At 38.5% G+C, this 19,888-nt stretch overlaps 1 protein-coding gene across 10 annotated transcripts in view; it reads left to right on the top strand.

Moving 5' to 3' along the window:
- Positions 1-19,888, top strand: part of cacna1bb (calcium channel, voltage-dependent, N type, alpha 1B subunit, b) — a 179,606-nt gene that overhangs the window by 87,237 nt on the left and 72,481 nt on the right. For all 10 annotated transcript variants that reach the window (XR_013278744.1, XM_077497715.1, XM_077497712.1 and 7 more), the window contains 7 exons: positions 544-659; positions 740-829; positions 6,271-6,360; positions 9,529-9,750; positions 9,858-9,970; positions 10,102-10,214; positions 12,857-12,988. Coding sequence is in view for 9 of the 10 variants with exons in the window: in XM_077497715.1 (XP_077353841.1) it covers positions 544-659; positions 740-829; positions 6,271-6,360; positions 9,529-9,750; positions 9,858-9,970; positions 10,102-10,214; positions 12,857-12,988 (876 nt within the window). In the remaining variant the exon portion in view is untranslated. The remainder of the gene's footprint in view (positions 1-543; positions 660-739; positions 830-6,270; positions 6,361-9,528; positions 9,751-9,857; positions 9,971-10,101; positions 10,215-12,856; positions 12,989-19,888) is intronic.

Raw genomic sequence — 19,888 nt, 5'->3', positions numbered from 1 at the left:
GTAAAAATATGACTTGCGTCAGTTGAATGCTTTCGACAGCATTTGAGTTTTCCTGTACAGTAAATGGGGGGGGGGGGGGGGGAAAGCAATGTTAAATGTAAACTGACAGAAAAAAAAAATAAAAACATTGTGTGAGCACATAACATAGTCAACATCAAATCATCTTGTCATATTCTTTTTGTATGGTAGCTATTTTAGTATTGAAAATAAACTCATTGAAGTGGTTATAACCTTGGATTGAAGACAGTCACTTTGGTGCAGAAGAAAAAACAACAACATAAAATCTCAATAGAATATTACCACAGTACCCATAAAACTAGGGTCGGTTTCAATTACCTTGTCATCAACAGCTGCCATATTTACTACATGGTTAATTAATGTTGTGTTTTTTTTTAAATCAGTTATTTTCTGACTTGTGCAGCTTGATAGGGATGTCCCTTTTGAATCAAGTCAGGGTAAAAACAAACTGACATGCACAACAGAGCATTGTGAACTCAATAAAAGAAGAATCATCAAGTGTTAATTTTTTTTTCAATTCCACAGAGAGTTTGCCAAAGAGAGAGAGCGTGTGGAGAAGAGACAGGAGTTCCTGAAGCTTCGAAGGCAGCAACAAATTGAGAGAGAGCTCACGGGATACCTCGAGTGGATCTGCAAAGCCGGTTGGGCCCCATCCCTCAACCTGTGCTAATTATTAAATCCTCCAAAAATAATGAAAATGTCACTTTTGTTCTTTCTGCAGAGGAGGTGTTGCTGGAGGAGGAGGATGAGATTGCAGAGGAGAAGTCACCTCTGGATGGTGCGTGGTACAAAAGGAAACAGAATTTGCCAGGTGACAGCAACACTGCAAAATACTTTACTTGAGGTGCTTTCACATCAAAGTTACCGGGAACATTTTGTTTCTGACACAAAAAAAATATATATATATATTAAAGTAACTGCACAACACGTACAATGTAGGTGGCAGGAGAAAAAAAAAAGAAGACCAAAACAATCTAAAATAAGCAATAAATAAACAACGCCATCAAGGCATTGGGCTGTAATAAGTTGCAATTTATCATAAATTAAAAATTTTTCTTCCAGGCATAAACACAATATAGCATGGTGTCCAAACTACGGCCCTGGGGCCATTTTCCTTCCATGTTTTTAGCGGTCCACATCCTGTAGCCTACTCCACCATTTATCACAGCCCACAAATTCAACAAACGGCTATGACCTTGGATGACTGAGAATCTACACATCGATAAAGAAAAAAACACATTTTAACAATCTGACAGTGGATATCACTTTTTTTCCTGATCAATACCAGTCCGATCAAGGGTACTCACTCTTGAGTTGGCACCAGTATACAAGTACTGATAGCACTAATGCTTTTGATGCACAAAATTAATTAATCATCCTAAAAAAATATAATCTTACCACAGATTCTCTTGTTTTGGTTCTCATTGTGGAGATCAACATAACGCAGGATCAGGTCTTTTCTAGTGAGTCACACAGGGCCGCGAGAGACCCCTCAACCCCCTCCCCCAATTTTGCTAATCACCTTTAACAAAAAGCTATGATGTAATAGCTTTTAAAAATTATTATTATTATTATTATTATTATTATTACTATTATTATTATAACTACAGTTTATATGGATATGCTTGGTAGGGTGATTTTTCCCCATTTTTTAAATAATTTAAAGGTGAGGAATTCCCGATGGGGCCTGATATCCATCTATTTTTCTGAATGCAGCTATGGGAGGGAAAGGTTTGGACACCCTTGCAATATAGTATTCAGGTTTGTGCTGCAACAGTCATAAAACATGCAGGAAACACAACTTGCTCCTGAACTTACACAAACCTGCCATTCAACTGTATACCGTAACACAGTATTAACTTTTACAATGACTTTGTAATAATCTGAATGTTAGCAGAAATGGTAAAATGTAACAGTGTACAAATTATATTATATTATATATGGTGAATAAAATGAAAGTGTAAATAAACCAAAGCCACGGAATGCAGAAATGGGCAATATAAGCTTATTTTGTTGACATGTTTATTATGCAATGCAAACATACCTCAAGATGCAATCTGGCCGCCCCTAATCCATTTTCACAAGGAGAATCCTTTGCAATGTGCTTGGGAATACATTAAGACTCATTTTCAAATATTTTTATTTACTGATGAATGGCGCTTTAGATGTTTGGTGAATGGCAATCATGTTCCAACAAGGCTGTGACATCAGCAAGCAGGTGGCTTAATTGTTAAGGCTCAGATACACCAGTCCGACGTCGACCAAATGTGACCGATGCCTCCCCGCTGTGGAGGCGGTCCAGACGTCGGCACGTCGTGTAGAAAAATGACGTAAATATACACCGCGCCAACGTACTATTACTTACCTTCAGCACATGCGCTAGAAGAAGTAATTCTCCTGCATACCATCAGCGGCAGTCGTCATTATTCCTAAAGGCAACATATAAAAACGTAAACAATGCATACTGGTCACGATGTTCTCCCACGTGAATGAAACCCTCCGGCTTTTTGCACAGTATCGTATATACTGCAAAGTGAGCGAAAAAGACAAATGGTACAGGCTTTCGATCAGTACTGTTATCCGCGTTCGTCACTTCCTCTGCTTGCCCCATGCACTGATTCACTAGCTAACAGCCAGTCACAGTGATCAACATGTCGAATTTGCCGGAAACGCCAATGTCTCATGTATTCCAGCTCGATCCGACTTTACGACAGTACATTTATACACTGCTCTGACGGCGCATGACGTTGGCCCAAAGCTGTCCGTGTCATGACTCCAGTCATGCAGGAGTAATGTTTGGGTGTGGTCTCATGTCTGGGGTCACGCCTGGGTTAAGTTTGAGTCGAGTTCATGACCGTGCGCCAGAGTTCACGACCCATTACGTGTCTGTTTTGGGTATTGATGTAACTGATTCCAGTTTCAACTAGTTTTAGGCTATATGATGTCTGGACTATGTTGTTAAGGATCTTTTATGCTATATGTTTGTTGATGTCAGGAACTCTCTGTAATTACTGGGTTAACAGCCAATCAGAGAATTTCATGTCAGTACTAGTACTCACATGTCTAGCCACAACCAATGAGATTGATTGACTGTCTATTTAAGAGTCTGAGAATTGTGTGTGTTTTGCTGGATTATTGTCCACCTGTTACTGTGTACAGTGTCTCTGAGTTTCTGTGCCTCTCGATGTGAATAAATAGATAAAATCTTATTTGTTTCTGCGCCTTTGGGATCCAAACCTCTCAGCAGACAACAGTCCGACTCCTGATGTCGGATTGGGGTATCTTTATGCTTTTATGCTTTAGGCTGGAATGATAGAAAGTGAGACAGTAGGCCACTTTGAGGTGTCAAAATGACCTTTGTGGCATTTCAAATTGGCCAGTTTCTTGATAATAGAAAAAAATATATAAAGCAGATATGAGCCTTCCGCAGTATTATGATGGTGATGGGGCCATCATCATGTTTTTGATCAAAATACAGTATCATTAAAAAAGTTCCTGACATCATTTGAGTTTGTAAACTATTGTTCATTATTCGTAAAACTTTATTTTGAACAATTTTACACTAAAATGCTTTTGTCATCATGGTGGTTCTGTTCATTAAAATACCCATTAAGAGGCTAATGTATGTATTTAAAAAATAATTTAGTGTCAGTTGTTCTGGCTGTTTTTTAGAATGAACAAAACCAGCATATGATTAATAATATGGAACACGGTGTTATCCTGTTGCATGCAACAATTTTTTTCACATCTATCAAGTATTTCTACAAGTAGTACAGCAGAGACAGGAAGTAAAATAGGGAGTGAGGATAAAAGTGTTGTGCAGAAAATCCATGAGGGCAAATTATTATTTTCATCCTTGCCTTTCACACAAAGGCGTAGTTCACATTCATCCAAAAGCATGTTCTGAAGACATGCAGGCAAAGAATAAATGTCAGAGTGAACCCAAAGCTGCTTGGGAGGTTTGGTGGTGGCTCATTATTGCGCAGTAAAGAGAGCAGCCTGCATCTCGACAATAATGACTTTCAATTTCCTTATTACAGTTTGCTGCAGTACCCAAACCTAGTTTGAGTGAGCCAGTCAGTCAAATATGGATGCTATTTTATTTATGGAAATACTGCATAACAAGCCCTCTATGTATGCATACAAAATGTTAGAAATGAAAATGAATGTTATGGTAATCATTAATAGCAAGAACGTGCAGTATAACATGGGGACATTTCACTCTTAAAATAATTTGGCTCATAACATGTAAGTGCAGTTATCCATCACATCCATTAGGGGCGTTTTTGGAGCCTATCTCAGTTGACTTTGGGCACCCTGAAACTGCAGGTTGCGTGCCAATCACAAGACACATGTAGCCAAATAATAATTCACACACTCACATTCACACTTTTGAACAGTTATGACTTTATTTTCACACAAGGGGGCAAGTTAGACCCCGTGTTGGTAAGTTTGCAACATTTTAGGTCTAAAGGTGAAGATGTCATGTTCTCATTGTGCTTGCGAGTGTTTTCTTACACATACCTCAGCTTCCTCACACATAAAAAAACAAACAAACAAACAAAAAACTGCATTTCTGGCTCATCTAAATGATGTGAAATTGAGTGTGAATGGTGTCTGCTATTGGCTGGCAACCAGTCCAGGGTGTACTCACTTCTCACCCAAAGTACACTGTGAAAACTTGGAGATAATACAGGAAAGCACGGGAAGAACATGCAATCAGCACAAGTTATCGGACTGGTAAATTTTAATTGACACATTTTAAAAACAAAAAAAAAACTTATTATATTACTGTCTTGTTTTCCCATTGATTGACCTGCGTGAAAGCATAGAGTCGTCTTATTTCTCCTTTACTTGCATGCAGAGGATTAAAGTGTGTGAGTAGCTCATTGTAGAAAATTCTTTCAGATGTTGTTACACAGAATTTGAATGACAGTTATGAATACTGAAAAGTAAAAACGACAATTATTTAGCAACTGGCTTATGATATCCCTGATCCTTGGACGAGTAGAAATGAAGGATTTCTCCTCTATTCTCGTTTCAAATGTGTTATTGATTAATATATTGCTAGAGTCTATTCTTTGACATTCACCACAAGAGCTAAGGAAAGTCAGCCCTTGGTTCACATTGTTTTATATTTTTTGTTATTTTTTTTGTAAAGGCATTAAACGCATTTAATAATATAAGTCGGACATTCTTGTTGACTATCTAATATTTAAATAATTTAATTAATTTAATATTTAATTTATTTACCGATCAGGTGGACTACAAATAATGGAGACCATGGTTGTCTGGAATCTTTTTTGTTTTTCAAGGCATCAAGAGACAACAATAATAATAATAATAATTAATAACAACAACAACAATAATAATAATAATAATAATAATGAAAACATTGCTGGAAAAAAAATGACTCTAAGGTTACAGAGATCACTTTCATGATGTTCAATGTAAATGTTGGCACATTTTTTTGGCCGGAGTTCACTGTTTTAACTTCTTCAATGAAGACAAATAGTCCTAGACTTTATTTCTAAAATGGAGACTTAATTACGCAGATTCTGTTTTGTAAATTTATTGATAGGTGTCAGGCTGTGTTGTTCGAGAAATGATGCCTAAAACGAAGGCTCCGTTTTTATTTTAATTTTTAAAATTGTTTACCTTGTTATATTATTATTATTATTATTATTATTATTATAATTATTATTAATGAGTTTGTTTTTGTTTTGCACACCACCTTGTGTTGCTTTTTAATCATGAAATGGGCTATATAAATAGATATAAGTTTCCCTTCAGAAACATTAAGTTCAAATGAAATTGGGGCATAAAGTTTGTGCATTGTTTTAAAATGATTCCCTGAACACATCATTATTGTGTATATTATTATAATGTAAGTCAATCATTTGGATCCAGTGGCAAACAAAACCTCATGTACAACATCAAGTGTTTATTAAACAGAAAATTGAGGAAAAAAAAAAAGAGTGTGAGGAGGTCACGTGCCATTCCATATCAATATCCAAATCTATATAATCAATATTGTTTTTCCATTCTAAGGCTAGAAGGAAGGCAGAACCTTAAAACAAGATTGATGGCTTCTAATTAAAGTTGCCCATTAACTCACACTTGTAATTATTTTTCTTCCCTACACAAGCACACACACATACACATGCACCAAGTTGTGCAGTTTATTAAAAAATACAGTATATACAGTCTGATTATTTTTCTGTTTCTGTTGGTCTGCGTGGCTCTTTACAGTCCTGAAACGAAGCAAAAACAAGAAGGGTAAAAATGACCTGATCGGTGCTGAAGAAGGGGAAGATCCATTTGCTGACATCTCCTCTGTCGGTAAGCCTGACGCCCGTTTTGTGCACCCGCAGGTCACCTCTGCCCCTCACATGCTGTCTCTTCACAGAGCTGACCTTTTCAATAAAGGTCCCTTTAAAAGCCTGTCTTTGACGATTAATGTAGCCATACTGACTGACTCGGAATAGGGTTAAGGTGGCATGTCACATCAACACTATAAAACATAGTTAAATATCCGCCTTGCCAAAGTTGTGAGTGTCACAGAAGCGCTTCAACGCCATCTGGATCTGGTGTCACCGTTAGGGGAAAAAAGTATAATTAACTTTTTTAATTAGACGGTTTGATTAAAATACTGTTTCACGAGTATCACCTGCAGCATATTAGAATTCTGAATTTGGAAATTAATTGTCTTCACGGTAACAAGCAGAGAGAACATGTAATTTATTGTCTGCGGGTTGCAAGCAGGCAAAAATATAATAACTGAAATGATTTTAGTGCAGTACTATTAAAATGCCTCCTGCAGAGTGTATAAAGATAATGCTGCAGGGTGAATATTAAAATGTAATCTTTCATCAAGCCATGGTTTCCAGAGTGCATCTATTTCAACAAATAGCTGTTAGTTTAATTACCACAACTGACCACCAAGATCACATGGAAAGCAAGCAAGTAAGGAAAGAATACCACAGTACATTCACTTATTGTTTATTTTTGTCCCCATTTTTCCATGTCCAGCTCCTAAACCCTGATGACCTGACGTAATCTTGAGTCAATATAAAACTCAGCAAAGTTCATCGCAGCTGTATTTGCTGATTTTGTCACAGAATCCCCCAAAGCACAATACAAAAAAAAAAAATGGAAAAATGTCAGTCATACATACTTTGGCCGGAGGAGTCCCCTAAGAGAAAGGAGAGGGGTGGACAAAGACATGCTTTAGTTTATCTCATTTTGAGTAGTCCTATATGTGCTCCCTTACTTGGAGACCTGCACTGTGTGGCCTTCATCAGTCCAGTGTTTAATTTCAAGTCTAATTATTTGTCTTCTTTATAGCTAATAATTTATTGAATCTTATTTTATCAAGAATAATAATATTCAAATAAATACCAATTATGTTTGTAAGGTAATTTCATTATAAACAAATGTACAATACAAAGCCAAGTTCAATGGTCTAACTTTCTATACAGGAAGGGCTGAAATTGGGCCGACCCCATGAGCGCATTTAACACAATGAGCCACTCAAACAACACCGCGCATGTCCCAAGCTGCTATCAATTGACAGCCATGGGGCCACATTAACTGGGCCCATCATCCAATTCAAATACAGGACTGATGTCAAGACCCAATCAGCACTTCAACACGCTCGGTTTTGGCGGACGGCAGCCGCAGTATACAGCATTAAGCCAGATCGGTTTTCATCGGGAGCAAAACGACGATACGTATAAACAAACCAACAGTATGACTGAAGTAGATTTGTTGCTGACATCATCGCCCAAGAGAGAGGCAGCGTTGAGGAAATGGAGGGGGAAATGAAGGAAGCTTGTGGTTCAAATGGAGGTGAGATTTTGCAAGAGTGACCACCTTATAGCAGCAGAGCTTGTTGACACGACACTTTTTGGTAATTTCAGCAAAACATCTCCATGTGCTGAATTTGAAGCAGCAAATACAATCTGGCCAATTGGAAATAAAGTTAAAGTTCCCCTGAAATGAGCTTTGCAGCAATTACACCAACCCTAATACTGTATCAAAAGAATTTTTCTCGAAATTGTACCTTGTTGTAGAGTTGCAGTCTCCACTAGGAAGGTCTACTGTTAGCCTAGCATCAAACAAGCGGATTTGGGTGGGCGTGGCCAAGGGTCGCCAGACTTCCGTGTATTTTTGACTACGAAATTAGTTGGCCGTGGCCAAGTCTCGTCTTTTCTGTGTGCTCCTGTTTACAAACAGTCTTCACGTCTGCACCTGAAGGAATATCGGCGCATGCTTTTGTGTGCTTTAGTTTCAATAGTTGGTACCGATCCCGGGGTAAGTGAAAGATGTTCTGCTAATCCACGTTTGTTTTGTCCCAAATTCCTGAAGCAGTCGTCAGTAAAATGTTTGCCACAAACTAACACACGTTTTGGGAGTTGCTTGGGCATATTTAATGCATAAATAAAGTCCAACCACAATCCTTTCTGTGACAGAAGAAAAAGGTTTTGTTCGTGGGTTGGAAATCTGTGGTGGGGGGAGGGGTTGGAAATTGTTAGGGTGGAGTTCGCACTGAGCTAGTGACGTGTAAAACCGAAAAAGGTGGGGTTAGTGACGTGTAAAACCGACCTGCTGAAACAGCCCATTTGAGAGTGCTGTTTGAGCTACTTTGATACAAACGGCCATAGGAAAGGGAAACATGGGTCGTTTATCGCACAGCTTTGGGGACTTAGCCTATGGTAAGGCATATTTATGATCAAAAACATAAAAAAAAAAAAAACATTTCATTTCAGGGGACCTTTAAGCTATAAACCGAAGTGAATGAACAGCACTGGTGAGTAGCATTTTTTTTTTTAACTAGGGCTGCTCGACTATGGAAAAAATAATCCTGATTATTTTGGTAACATTTGAAATCACAAAAGTTTTATTCATAGTGTTATTTTGTAAGGCTATGAATAAATGTTAGGCTGGTTCATTTATATCGTGCATTTCCACCCGATTGGGATATTGAATTGAATTACAGTTTATTGTTTAGGCTTTGCTGCTTGTGGATGTTAAGTGCCCATTGTTGGGCCCGACTCAACTTTTCATGCCACTGTTGAGGATGTGTTTGTGAAAGAGCAACCAAAACCTCAAATACTGATAAACTCTATAAAATGATATTGGTACTCTCCTTTTGCTCCGGTATCTTTTTTTCCATTCCTTTTTGAAATTTTGAACCTCATACCACAAGTGTTTGTTGTCATCTTAGGAGTCTTGGGCTCACAAATATCTGTTTCTGCAAATGGCCCTAAAACATTCAATCAAAAGAGAGTAAAAAAAACAGGATGGATCATATCAGGCAAGTGGTGTGCACAGTGCTGTGCTTGTGGTATTCCTGCAGCAAAAATATAAACCACTCGTAAACAGAGTCAGAGGAAACTGTAGGGAATAAAAACAATGTTCTACTAGTAGCTTTTGAAGCTCACTGTCACTTAGGTAGAATCCAAAAGTGAAAATATTGCATCAACCAATTTGTGTCCTGTTGTTTAGCACCTCCTGGTTCTCCTTTTGGTCGGGCCAGTGTGAAAAGCAGCACGAAGATGGACAGCTCTTCTTATTTTCGTCGTAAGGAGAAGAGGATTCGTTTCTTTATCCGGCGGATGGTAAAAGCACAGAGCTTCTATTGGATCGTTCTGTGCCTGGTTGGTCTGAACACTCTGTGTGTGGCCATCGTCCACTACGATCAACCCGCTTGGCTTACAACGGCACTCTGTAAGTCACACATGCAGTATGCCTCAAAATGAAAACTGTGAACATTTATCAGCATTTTTTTAGCTCCTTTATTTTATGTTATCTTATGTTGTCCATGTTTGTGACAGACACAGCAGAGTTTGTATTCCTGGGTTTGTTTCTCACGGAGATGACTTTGAAGATGTATGGCCTTGGACCAAGGAATTATTTCCACTCTTCCTTTAACTGCTTCGATTTTGGGGTAAATTGATGCTGTTTTTCTAACACCAGCGCAGATCAATAATAAGATCTTAAGCGAGAGAGTGCTTTTTTACTAATCCACTTGGTGAAATTAAGGAACTGTGGTCCTATTCCCTCTTCTCTAACACCTAGGTGATAGTGGGGAGTATTTTTGAGGTGATTTGGGACATGATCAAACCCGGAGCATCATTTGGTATCAGTGTGTTGAGGGCACTGAGACTGTTAAGAATCTTCAAAGTCACCAAGTAAGTTTATGGCCGCAAAGATACAATTACATCAATGTCATCACGGTCTCATGACACAATATGTTACGCTTCATAGCATGATGTTACCTAACCTATATGAAGAATGATTGCTGTGCAATTAGACAGCTCAGCAGCCAAAGAGAAGCGAAAATTACATATGTGCACATCTCATCCAAGAGTGTATAAACTTGATACCTGTACCTGTATGCTAACTAAAAAAAGAAAAAGACTTCTTGTCAAAATCTGTGATTATCGTTTGATCACTGTTACCACTGAATTCCAAATCAGTTTGAATGAGTTACTAATTATGCTTTTGCTGAAAAACACATCAGTCCAAAAAAAAAAAAACCCCCATCAAATTTTATCACAACGGTAAATGAAGTACACTTCACTTTTATAGTGCTTTATCTACACCATATATTGTCCAAAGCGTTTTACCAAGCCACACATGAACTTTATTTATTTATTTTATTTTATTTTTTTAACTATTGAGTATTGACAATTCCGTACATCCGAGCAGTTCTGATATTTCCGCAATACAACACAATGAAAATACTTCCTTTTATATGTAAAACAAATGGCATATGGTATTGCTTTTGCCTATGACTAGCATACAAACCAGGCAGATTCTTACAGTAGTCAAACAATATTTTATCACATTTTGAAATCAAAATAATCCTCACAAATCAAATTACGATGAGCCAAGGTCCAATGTTTTTCAATGAGAGGAAAGCTTTCTTTCACCAAGTTGACCGCCATTTTGACTTGTGAAGCAAACTCGGAATTATCAATGCCGACATGCTAACGGCAACACATAATCAACCTTTAGTTTAAAATAACTTTTATCCTGTCGAATAGCACAAGGGTGTTCTTCTAACCGGCTATACATCCATCCCGATTTATCATTTTAGACCAATTTTAAATCAATCCGCTTGTCTTGTCATACAAGTTGCTAGTCAGTGCTAAGCTAGCTTGAGTAGTTTCATGTCCTCTGTGGTGTGCAAGTGGCCAAACTCCCTTTGCATGCCACTGGGACAGTGTGAGAGGCCAGCAGTGAAGTAACAAAGACAAAAACATTGATAAAGGACTTCACTGACTGCCCAACAGTTTAATTTAATGCTCGATAGCTGGTGGTTAAACAATTCCGCGTGTTTTTGAAGTCTTTAAACACGCCTCCTATATAGACCCCTTCAAAGTTTGTAAACAATGTGACGCAATTTAAAGGGCGGGGCTGAGCTGGAGGCAAAAACACTTCAGTGGCGTGTGGTTCTAACACCGGTCAGCATATTTTCACAGAAAGTTTACGTCGGAAAGGACGCGGAAAAGACTGATGGGATGATACTGACCCCTATGCACTCACACACTGGATAGATGATTTATCGGGACTACCCACCGTGCAATGGCCGGACATTTAAATCTACCTTATAGAAAAACTGAGCGTTTATACTAAAGATAAACTGAAGGCCTATAAATCATTACATGTCTACAACTAACTACATCTTGAATGGACATGTTCAAAATTTAGATTACAACAACGAAGCGTCCATTAAGCGAGGACTTTTGTGTCGTGCGGTCGCAAGTGCTGCCAAGTCAACGACAGGGATATACGAGGCATGTACCTCTCCTACAAAAATTTGACAAGAAGTTATCAGAACCGTGGGGGCTTTCGCCTCGACAAAACTGAAACATACAGCTAACGTTTGGTTAGCTAGCGGTTAGCATTCGCGCATGTAGCATGTAAACACGGACTTTTTGTAAGTCCGTGCATGTAAAAAGAATCCCACAAATAATGACTAACTTAAGTAATTTCAATCACAACTAATTCTAGCCCATATCATTGTCCAGGCTGAAGCTGATAGTTAAACCTTACCTGATATGAAGTGTGCGCTGCAAACACGAGCATTGTTGATGAATCGCGTTTAACCACAGCCGTCTGCGATTACTCTGACTGGCAGAGGCTGGGATGTGATAGAATTTCAAGTTTTTGTTTGTCCACGGTTCTGGCAACCAAAAACACAACAAGACGACATTTTCTACAGACAACCAGTGTTTACTTCTCGCTGCACTTCGTTGGCTCCAGCGGTTGTTTTTGCCTCCAGTAAACACTGTGACATCATCGTGATGTAGGCCATGAAAAGGTCTATACAATGTAATTCATAAACATGAGTGTGCGGCCAAATGGCCATTCAACGTTCCTCTGTGACAATTGTTTGACACTATATGACTTGGATCTAATACTCATGCGGTGTTCAGCCAATGGGCTCTTTCGACTACTTCCTGAATTGAATACCACGTTTTTGTTTCCTGTCTTTCATGAGTGGACAAACTGATTAATTCAGGTGTGTCTGGCCCAATGTCATCGTTGTTGTTGTTGTTACTGAGATCAGGCACACCTGGATTAATCAGCTTGTCCACTCAGGAAAGACAGGAAACGAAGGAGTGGCGTTGAGTTCAGGAAGTAGTGGATTTGTGCAAAGAGCCCATTCGCTACTCATTTCAAGAAAATGATGTGTTCTTCCCTTTTTGGTTAGTAAATTTCAGTTATGATGAAATTCTGTACGGCTGTAATTAGTATTGTTTTATTTTGAAGGTACAACTTTAATGCCTTTGGTAATCTGTGTACTTGCTCTGTATCTTCTAAGGTATTGGAACTCCCTGAGGAACCTTGTGGTCTCCCTTCTTAATTCCATGAAGTCAATCATCAGTTTGCTTTTCCTCCTCTTCCTATTCATCGTTGTGTTCGCTCTGCTGGGCATGCAGCTCTTTGGAGGACAGTGAGTAATATCTTGAACCTGTCCCACTCATACAGCCTGACTGATCTGTTTTCTCATTTTCATCCAGAACTTGATTTCATCCGTACACAGATTGTGCTTGGCTCCTCTTGAGTTCCAATTAGCTCCCTCTTTGCTCCATGGCACAAATACACACGCACACTCACACACACGCCAGCCACACATACTGTACACAACTGCTCAAATTGCACACAATCCACTTCCCCAGCTGACCCTTCTTCTTGTGTGCAGCCAGTGTCCCTGCGTGGCGCTGCTGACAGACATGTTGGCGCAGCAGGAAGCTGGCAAAGTAGCAGCAGTGACTGTGGCGCTTTGATATCAATCTCAGCAAGGGTCCCTTGCTTTCTAATGATGGGAGCACTTTATAATCCAGCTGGCATTTACTCCTGAATACTCTGCTTTTATATATTTTTTTTTATACTAAATGGTTGAAGTCTTTGCAACAGTGGCAAGTGATTTTAGTAGTTCAATTAGAAAGAATGCTTCAAACCCATTTCTTCCCTCTAACAATTTCTTGTTGTTTTACTGCTTGTTGTTTTATTTGGCCCTAAAAGTATTACATCCTGAAAGGATATTGCTGATCTTGGGAGAATGGCATCATTAGTTCAATGAAGTATAACAATAAAGAACTATGAGCTGACAGATGATGAGGTAGGCTGGTTGTAAACAAGTCAACCGTTTCCTTCCTTCTAAAGCACTTAAAATCAAAAGGTGACAGCTCAAAAGCTGCACACTGAAGCGTTTTGGTGATGATTTTCACATAACTTGTCTGACAGGTTTCATTTATTTGTTTCTTATTTACTGATCTCCATCAAAGAATTTTCTTCAGTCTGATCAACCAGATATAATCAAAATAGATGTTAACTACGAGTCCATTCATCTCAATTTTTTCCATACTACTTGTCCACATTAGGATCACAGGTAAGATGGAACCGAGTCCAGCTGACTTTGAATAAAAAATGGTGTACACCCTGGACTGGTTAACACCCATAAACAACAATTCAAACTTACATTCACACCAAAAGACAACTTAGTCTTCAATGAACCCAACATGCACATTGATGATTATTTTAAAGTGATTATGTCATTCTTTCTCACAACCTGGACTGGTTGTTAATTAAATTACAAACCTCCATAGTTTTAAAAGTTTGTTCATCTGCATGTACCATGTGATTGGCTGGTGACCAGTAGGGATGGGAATCTCTGACATGAGGCCGATTCGATATGTATCTCGATACACAGGTTGCGGTGCGATTGAAAAACAATATCTTTCAGAGCATAACGGTTCGATTCGGGTCGATTAAGTTTGGGAACGATACGATTTTCGATTTGATACGATTCATTTCAATATTCAAAACTAAAATTGACATTTGTTGCTTGTAGACGAGAAATGGGGCTCTAAGTGTTATTAATCTTAATACAGCACAGATTTTTACAGTATCTTCAAACATGTTAAAAAGCAACAACAAAAATGTCTTCTATATTTTCATATATTGAATCAATTATTTAAATAGACCGCAACAAAGGGCTGGGCGATATGACTGAAAAATGTATCAGTTTAAATATTTATTAGTCGTTATTGACAGTTATAATTGTTTTTTTTTAAATTCAAAGTAAGGATCAGGAAAACAAAAGGCTGATAATTTAATTTGAAATATAAATATTTAACTACTGCCCAGAGCCAGCTGAGATAGGCGCCAGCAGCCCCCGCGACCCTTGTGAGGAATAAGCGGTCAAGAAAATGGATGGATGGATGGATGGATAAATATTTCACCTTTTAAAAAGACACCAACACAAACAGAATATGTGCACAGTGTGAAGTATTTCAGAAACATAAAAATTTGCGACATGAAATAAACCTACCGTCCAGCCAAAAGAAATATGAAGCCACCTTATGGAACAATAAATCTATCAAACAAATTTTGACCACTTAATATATCCAAAAATATTGCCAAAAGTGACCTTCTATCAACAATTTTTGTTTTTCTTTTGCCGTCATATTCATTCTTGGTTACGTCTTTTTTATTTTATTTTTTATTTTTATTTTTATCTGAGACACGATGACCACGGAATCACTCCTGTTCGTTTTATTTTTTATTTTATTTTTTTGGCTATTGTTCATAATTATGGATCAAAAATGGACCGATCCACTTTATTGGTCAATTTGACCCAACTTTCTGGGTTGTTTTGTACAAATTGACCCACATTTTTGACCCAAATGAAGGATCTGAGCAATATTTATGAGTTGTTATACACTAAAAGACCAATTTCTTGACTCAAAGTTGGGTCAAATTGATCCAAGTAGGTCCAATTTTGACCCAACAGTTTTTAGAGTGTATGGTGAACCAAACATTTATGACGGTGTGTCAACAAGAAACAAGACAGTTTCTCTGATTTATATTTAATTTTGATTGTGACAGTCACCATCCTACTTGGCAATGTTAGTATTAAGTGAGCTGAAAAATAAGTCCAGATTTGAAGTGTGGAATGTGCAAGGGATGAGCAGAATATATATACCACCCAAAAAAAAAAAAATCTCTTGTGGTGTCATTTTTGGCCATTTAGCAGCTTCTTTTCATAATGTGAAGAATTTAATAGTCTTGAAGACCGTTTTCCGGTCACAGTTTGTCAATATTTGGCTTTTTAACTCATTCACTGCCTTTGACGAGTATACTTGTCAATTGTATTTTTTAGAGCGGTGCTAAATGGGGGCGAATCTGATTATGCTCCACTGTAAATATCAAACTTGGAAACAACTTTACTGATGCCCAACCACCGGTAGATGACATCATTGCCCCATTTTATAGGAAATAAACACAGTTTCAGAGTCCATGGGAGAAATGGCTGTATTTTGGCAAACCTACATTTTTCTGCTGTCAATTATAAAAGAACGGGACGGGACAAAAAGTAGGGAGTCTATTCTGTTATTTGGTAGATTCGGTTTATATATAATTATTGAATGTAATATCACGTGAGTATTGGAAATGTAAAAATTTTCTATAATGACTGGCAGTGAATGAGTTTTTAATTTGAATCTAAAAGACAAGGCATGCAATAAAAGAGAAGGACATGTTTTTCAAAATCTTCCCTTACTTACCCATAGACCTTTTCAGTATGCATAGTGGGCCTTTCCCAGACCAATTTGACTGTAGTCTAGAACCTCTTGATTTGTTTTGTTTGATTTTCATGCATGGTTATCATCAGTGGCAGACAAATACGTCTTTGTGCCATTAGACTGACCTTTTAGAGAAGCAACATAATGCATAACATCCTTTTAAGTGATGCACTGTAAGTAGGAAACAGACTAAAAGCAGCAAAGAGCAATGGCCCACTGCCTTGATGAAAATACTCCATGTTATTTTTTTATGGGTTCCGTTCACCATGTGTAACCAATTGTGACAACTATTGGGAAAAAATGCAAAATGAATAAATCTAGAATAAAATAAGAAGGATCTACATTTGTAGCAGGATGTTAGATGGTACAGTATTGCCAGGTGGTCACTCACTAGTGTGTACGTTGCCACATGCTGCTTTTGCAGGGTTAGTATAGTATTCACATCTCCAGTATGCGTAAAGCAGCATTTCACTTATACTCAGTTCTCTTTGGACTGACAACCCTCCCAAACACCACGTCTGCCTGCCTTGAAAGCAGCAGGCTGTTGCCATGGCACCGAGCCTCCTATCAGTCTACGCCATCATTAGCGCCGCATCAGTCTTGTGATGGACAAGTGTGAGATGAGTCTGACGTCCACACGGCGCTTTCAGCCAGCGGCGCGCATCAGCCAGCACGTTACAAACAAACCGGCGACAAACAACGTTCGTTTAAACTTTCATGAGCAAAATAATCACGTTAAGCTTCGATAAATGAAAAGTGCAATAGTCAGTCTTTTTGGGAAGGAGGATGTTTTGTTATATCATCAGCAAAGCAAACCCTCAGTCTGATAGTTCCTCATGTAAAATGATCCCAACCCTCAACAAAATGTGATGGCATGTTCAAAGGAAAATAAAGGAAAATAAATTGCTCTATGTATCGTGAATGTATTTTTTGTTCAGAGATTATATTCTTGCTCGCAACGCACTGAACGCGTCTTGGTAAAATTTTGAATTAAGAGATAAACAGCTTGAGGCTGTAGACCGTCTCCCTGCTGAGACTCAAAGGACATCACGTCTGTTTGCGATAAGCTTTGACGAAATATGCAGCCTTTACTGTAATGATTGTAACCAAAAAAAATCTTGTTTTGCTCTTTTCAATGTACTGACATCCTATGAAAATGCTTTTTTTGCAAGCTGTATGAAGTTATTTCTATGCCAATGCAGAGTGTGTTTTTCCAAATGTTTTCATGTGCACTGCTGAGATGTTAAGCTAGGCATTGAACCTCCACTCTGACATATCACGCGAGCATGTATGCTTATTTATCTGTGGTCTCGTGTCAGTCGAGAGAAAAGGGAATTTTTGAGCAGGGGTAAAAATTTTACTTTAAAATGTATTATTTGTAGCCAAAGTAGTTATGTTGCTGCACTTGAATTGAAGAAATTACTAAATAATTTTACAAAAAAAAAAAAAAAATCAGGGTGGAGAATGGGCCAAACAATAAGATCCAGGCTTTCGCTCCATATTTATTGCTTTTGCAAAAAAATTTTTAGGGTTAAATGAATAGAACATATTGGGTAAAATCAATGCAACAATTTTTTTTTTTTTTTTTTTTTTTACCCAAGTTTGAGTTAAAACAATAACCCAAATAGTTAAAATTGACCCAAATGGCAATTAATCCCATTGTAACCCCCTAACCTTAACCCTGACCAATAAAATTTTCAAATTAGCAGGAATCAACCAATTTTATGTTTTTTTTTGTTTTTTTTTGTTGTTTTTTTGCACATCAACATTGCAAAATAAGATTAAAATTGTAATTCAACATCCACATTTTTTTTTAAATAAAGTAAATGTGTTGCTTTCATAAAATTAAATTTGATAAAATCAGGTCTGTTTAAGTAAGACCCCTTTTATTTTTTATTGACACTTTTGGGTCGTTTCATGCCAAATCACACCCCAAAAAACATTTTAACCAAGCAGATTTTGATTTTTTTTTTTTATGAAACGTGGTGTACTGTATAATGCTGGCATAACAGCAACATTTTAGGTAAATGGGAGCAGGGGTGTGGGAGCTACGTGGCCTGCTGAATTTGGACATTTTTTGGCAAAAAAGGGTGTGGCCACATTCCTTTGAACCTTTAACTCAGGAACTACTGGGTCATTTCACAATAATATGTATTGTTGGATGGGAATTCAAAGATTCCAACAATGCAATCATTTTGAAGATTGCTGCGTATTTTAGTAAGTTTTTGACCTTTTGTTTTAGTTGACCTTCAGGATCACATGACATTAACAAAATTGTTCATGAAATGTAATCTCGCACAAGGTCTCTGAAGCGAAAAAAAAGATCTAATATGTCATTTTTTAGTACCTTAAGGAGTCAAAGTACCCTCAGACTTTCAATGAATGTTCAACTTTTCATGAATGTTAAATATTCAGTAGTTCCTGAGATATGTGTTCAAAGGAAGTCGACCACACCCTTTGTTGCAGAAAATGTCAATATTTGGGTGGCCCTAGCTCCCAAATGCATGCTTTGATTGACCTAAAATTTGGTATTTAGTCTTGTGCCATCAGCATCAGCAAGTACACGAAGTTTCATTAAAATCTAAATCTTTATTTGTTAAACTTCCTGGGTGATTTGGCATGGAATGACCCTTTTATCTCCAGCCCACTTTTACATGCAGACAAATGTGCACCATGTACTGCATAAACCATTTGATTCGCGAGGTGAGGGAATTAGCGAAGGGGGAGTTTGGACTCACACAACCCGTACTTCTCGAATTGATTTAATGAAGTCATTTGGATGAGCGCTCCCAATCCCCATTATCGTAGCAAACAGAGGTCAGAGCTCACAAGCACAGGGATCGACCGCCTGCAGGGGACCCGCTAATCCACAAGAAAGTGGGAGAGGCAATGGTGTGAATGCAGTTGGTGGGGAGCATTAGGAAGGCGAGGAAAGGTTGGAACGAAATGGACCAAAGATGTGAGTGTGATGGAGGTTGCCGTGATCAGACAGAGGGGGGACAATGGTGAAAGGAAAAGAGCATGAAGAGACAATATGATGCCATACCAAAGGAGGCAAGGCTTATTGAATTACAGTACATGCCCCTCCCAACTAGTTTGCATGTTCTCCCCGTGCCCGCGTGGGTCTTCTCCGGGTACTCCGGTCTCCTCCCACATTCCAAAGACATGCATGGCAGGTTAATTGGGCGCTCCGAATTGTCCCTAGGTGTGCGTGTGAGTGTGGATGGTTGTTCGTCTCTGTGTGCCCTGTGATTGGTTGGCAACCAGTCCAGGGTGTCCCCCGCCTACTGCCCAGAGCCAGCTGAGATAGGCGCCAGCAACCCCCGTGACGCTTGTGAGGAATAAGCGGTCAAGAAAATGGATGGATGGATGGGTGGATGCCCCTCCCAACTCTCCTCTAATTCACTTCCCCACACCCCTCCTCATTTCCTTCATGTGATGCATGTACAGTGCACATGAGAGCTGGCTATGGATGGATGATCATAGTTATTACTAGTGTTGTTCCGATACCGTTTTTTGGCTCCCGATACCGATACCCAGCTTTGCAGTATCGGCCGATACTGATACCATACCGATACTTGAGTTTTTTTTTGTTTGTTTTTTCACTCAACATGAAAAAGCTGTCCTGCCATTGGTTCAGAGCATTCAAGGGCCAATAGTAGGGATGTTCGATACCACTTTTTTCAGACCGATACCGATACCGATACTCAGACCCTCAGTACTCACCGATACCGATACCAACTGCCGATACCAGTAGTACATTTTGA

Source organism: Festucalex cinctus, chromosome 15 (assembly GCF_051991245.1).
Source record: "Festucalex cinctus isolate MCC-2025b chromosome 15, RoL_Fcin_1.0, whole genome shotgun sequence".
NCBI classification, from domain to species: domain Eukaryota; kingdom Metazoa; phylum Chordata; class Actinopteri; order Syngnathiformes; family Syngnathidae; genus Festucalex; species Festucalex cinctus.
The sequence above is the reverse complement of the archived record's forward strand: the minus strand, read 5'-3'. Positions and strand labels throughout refer to the sequence as shown.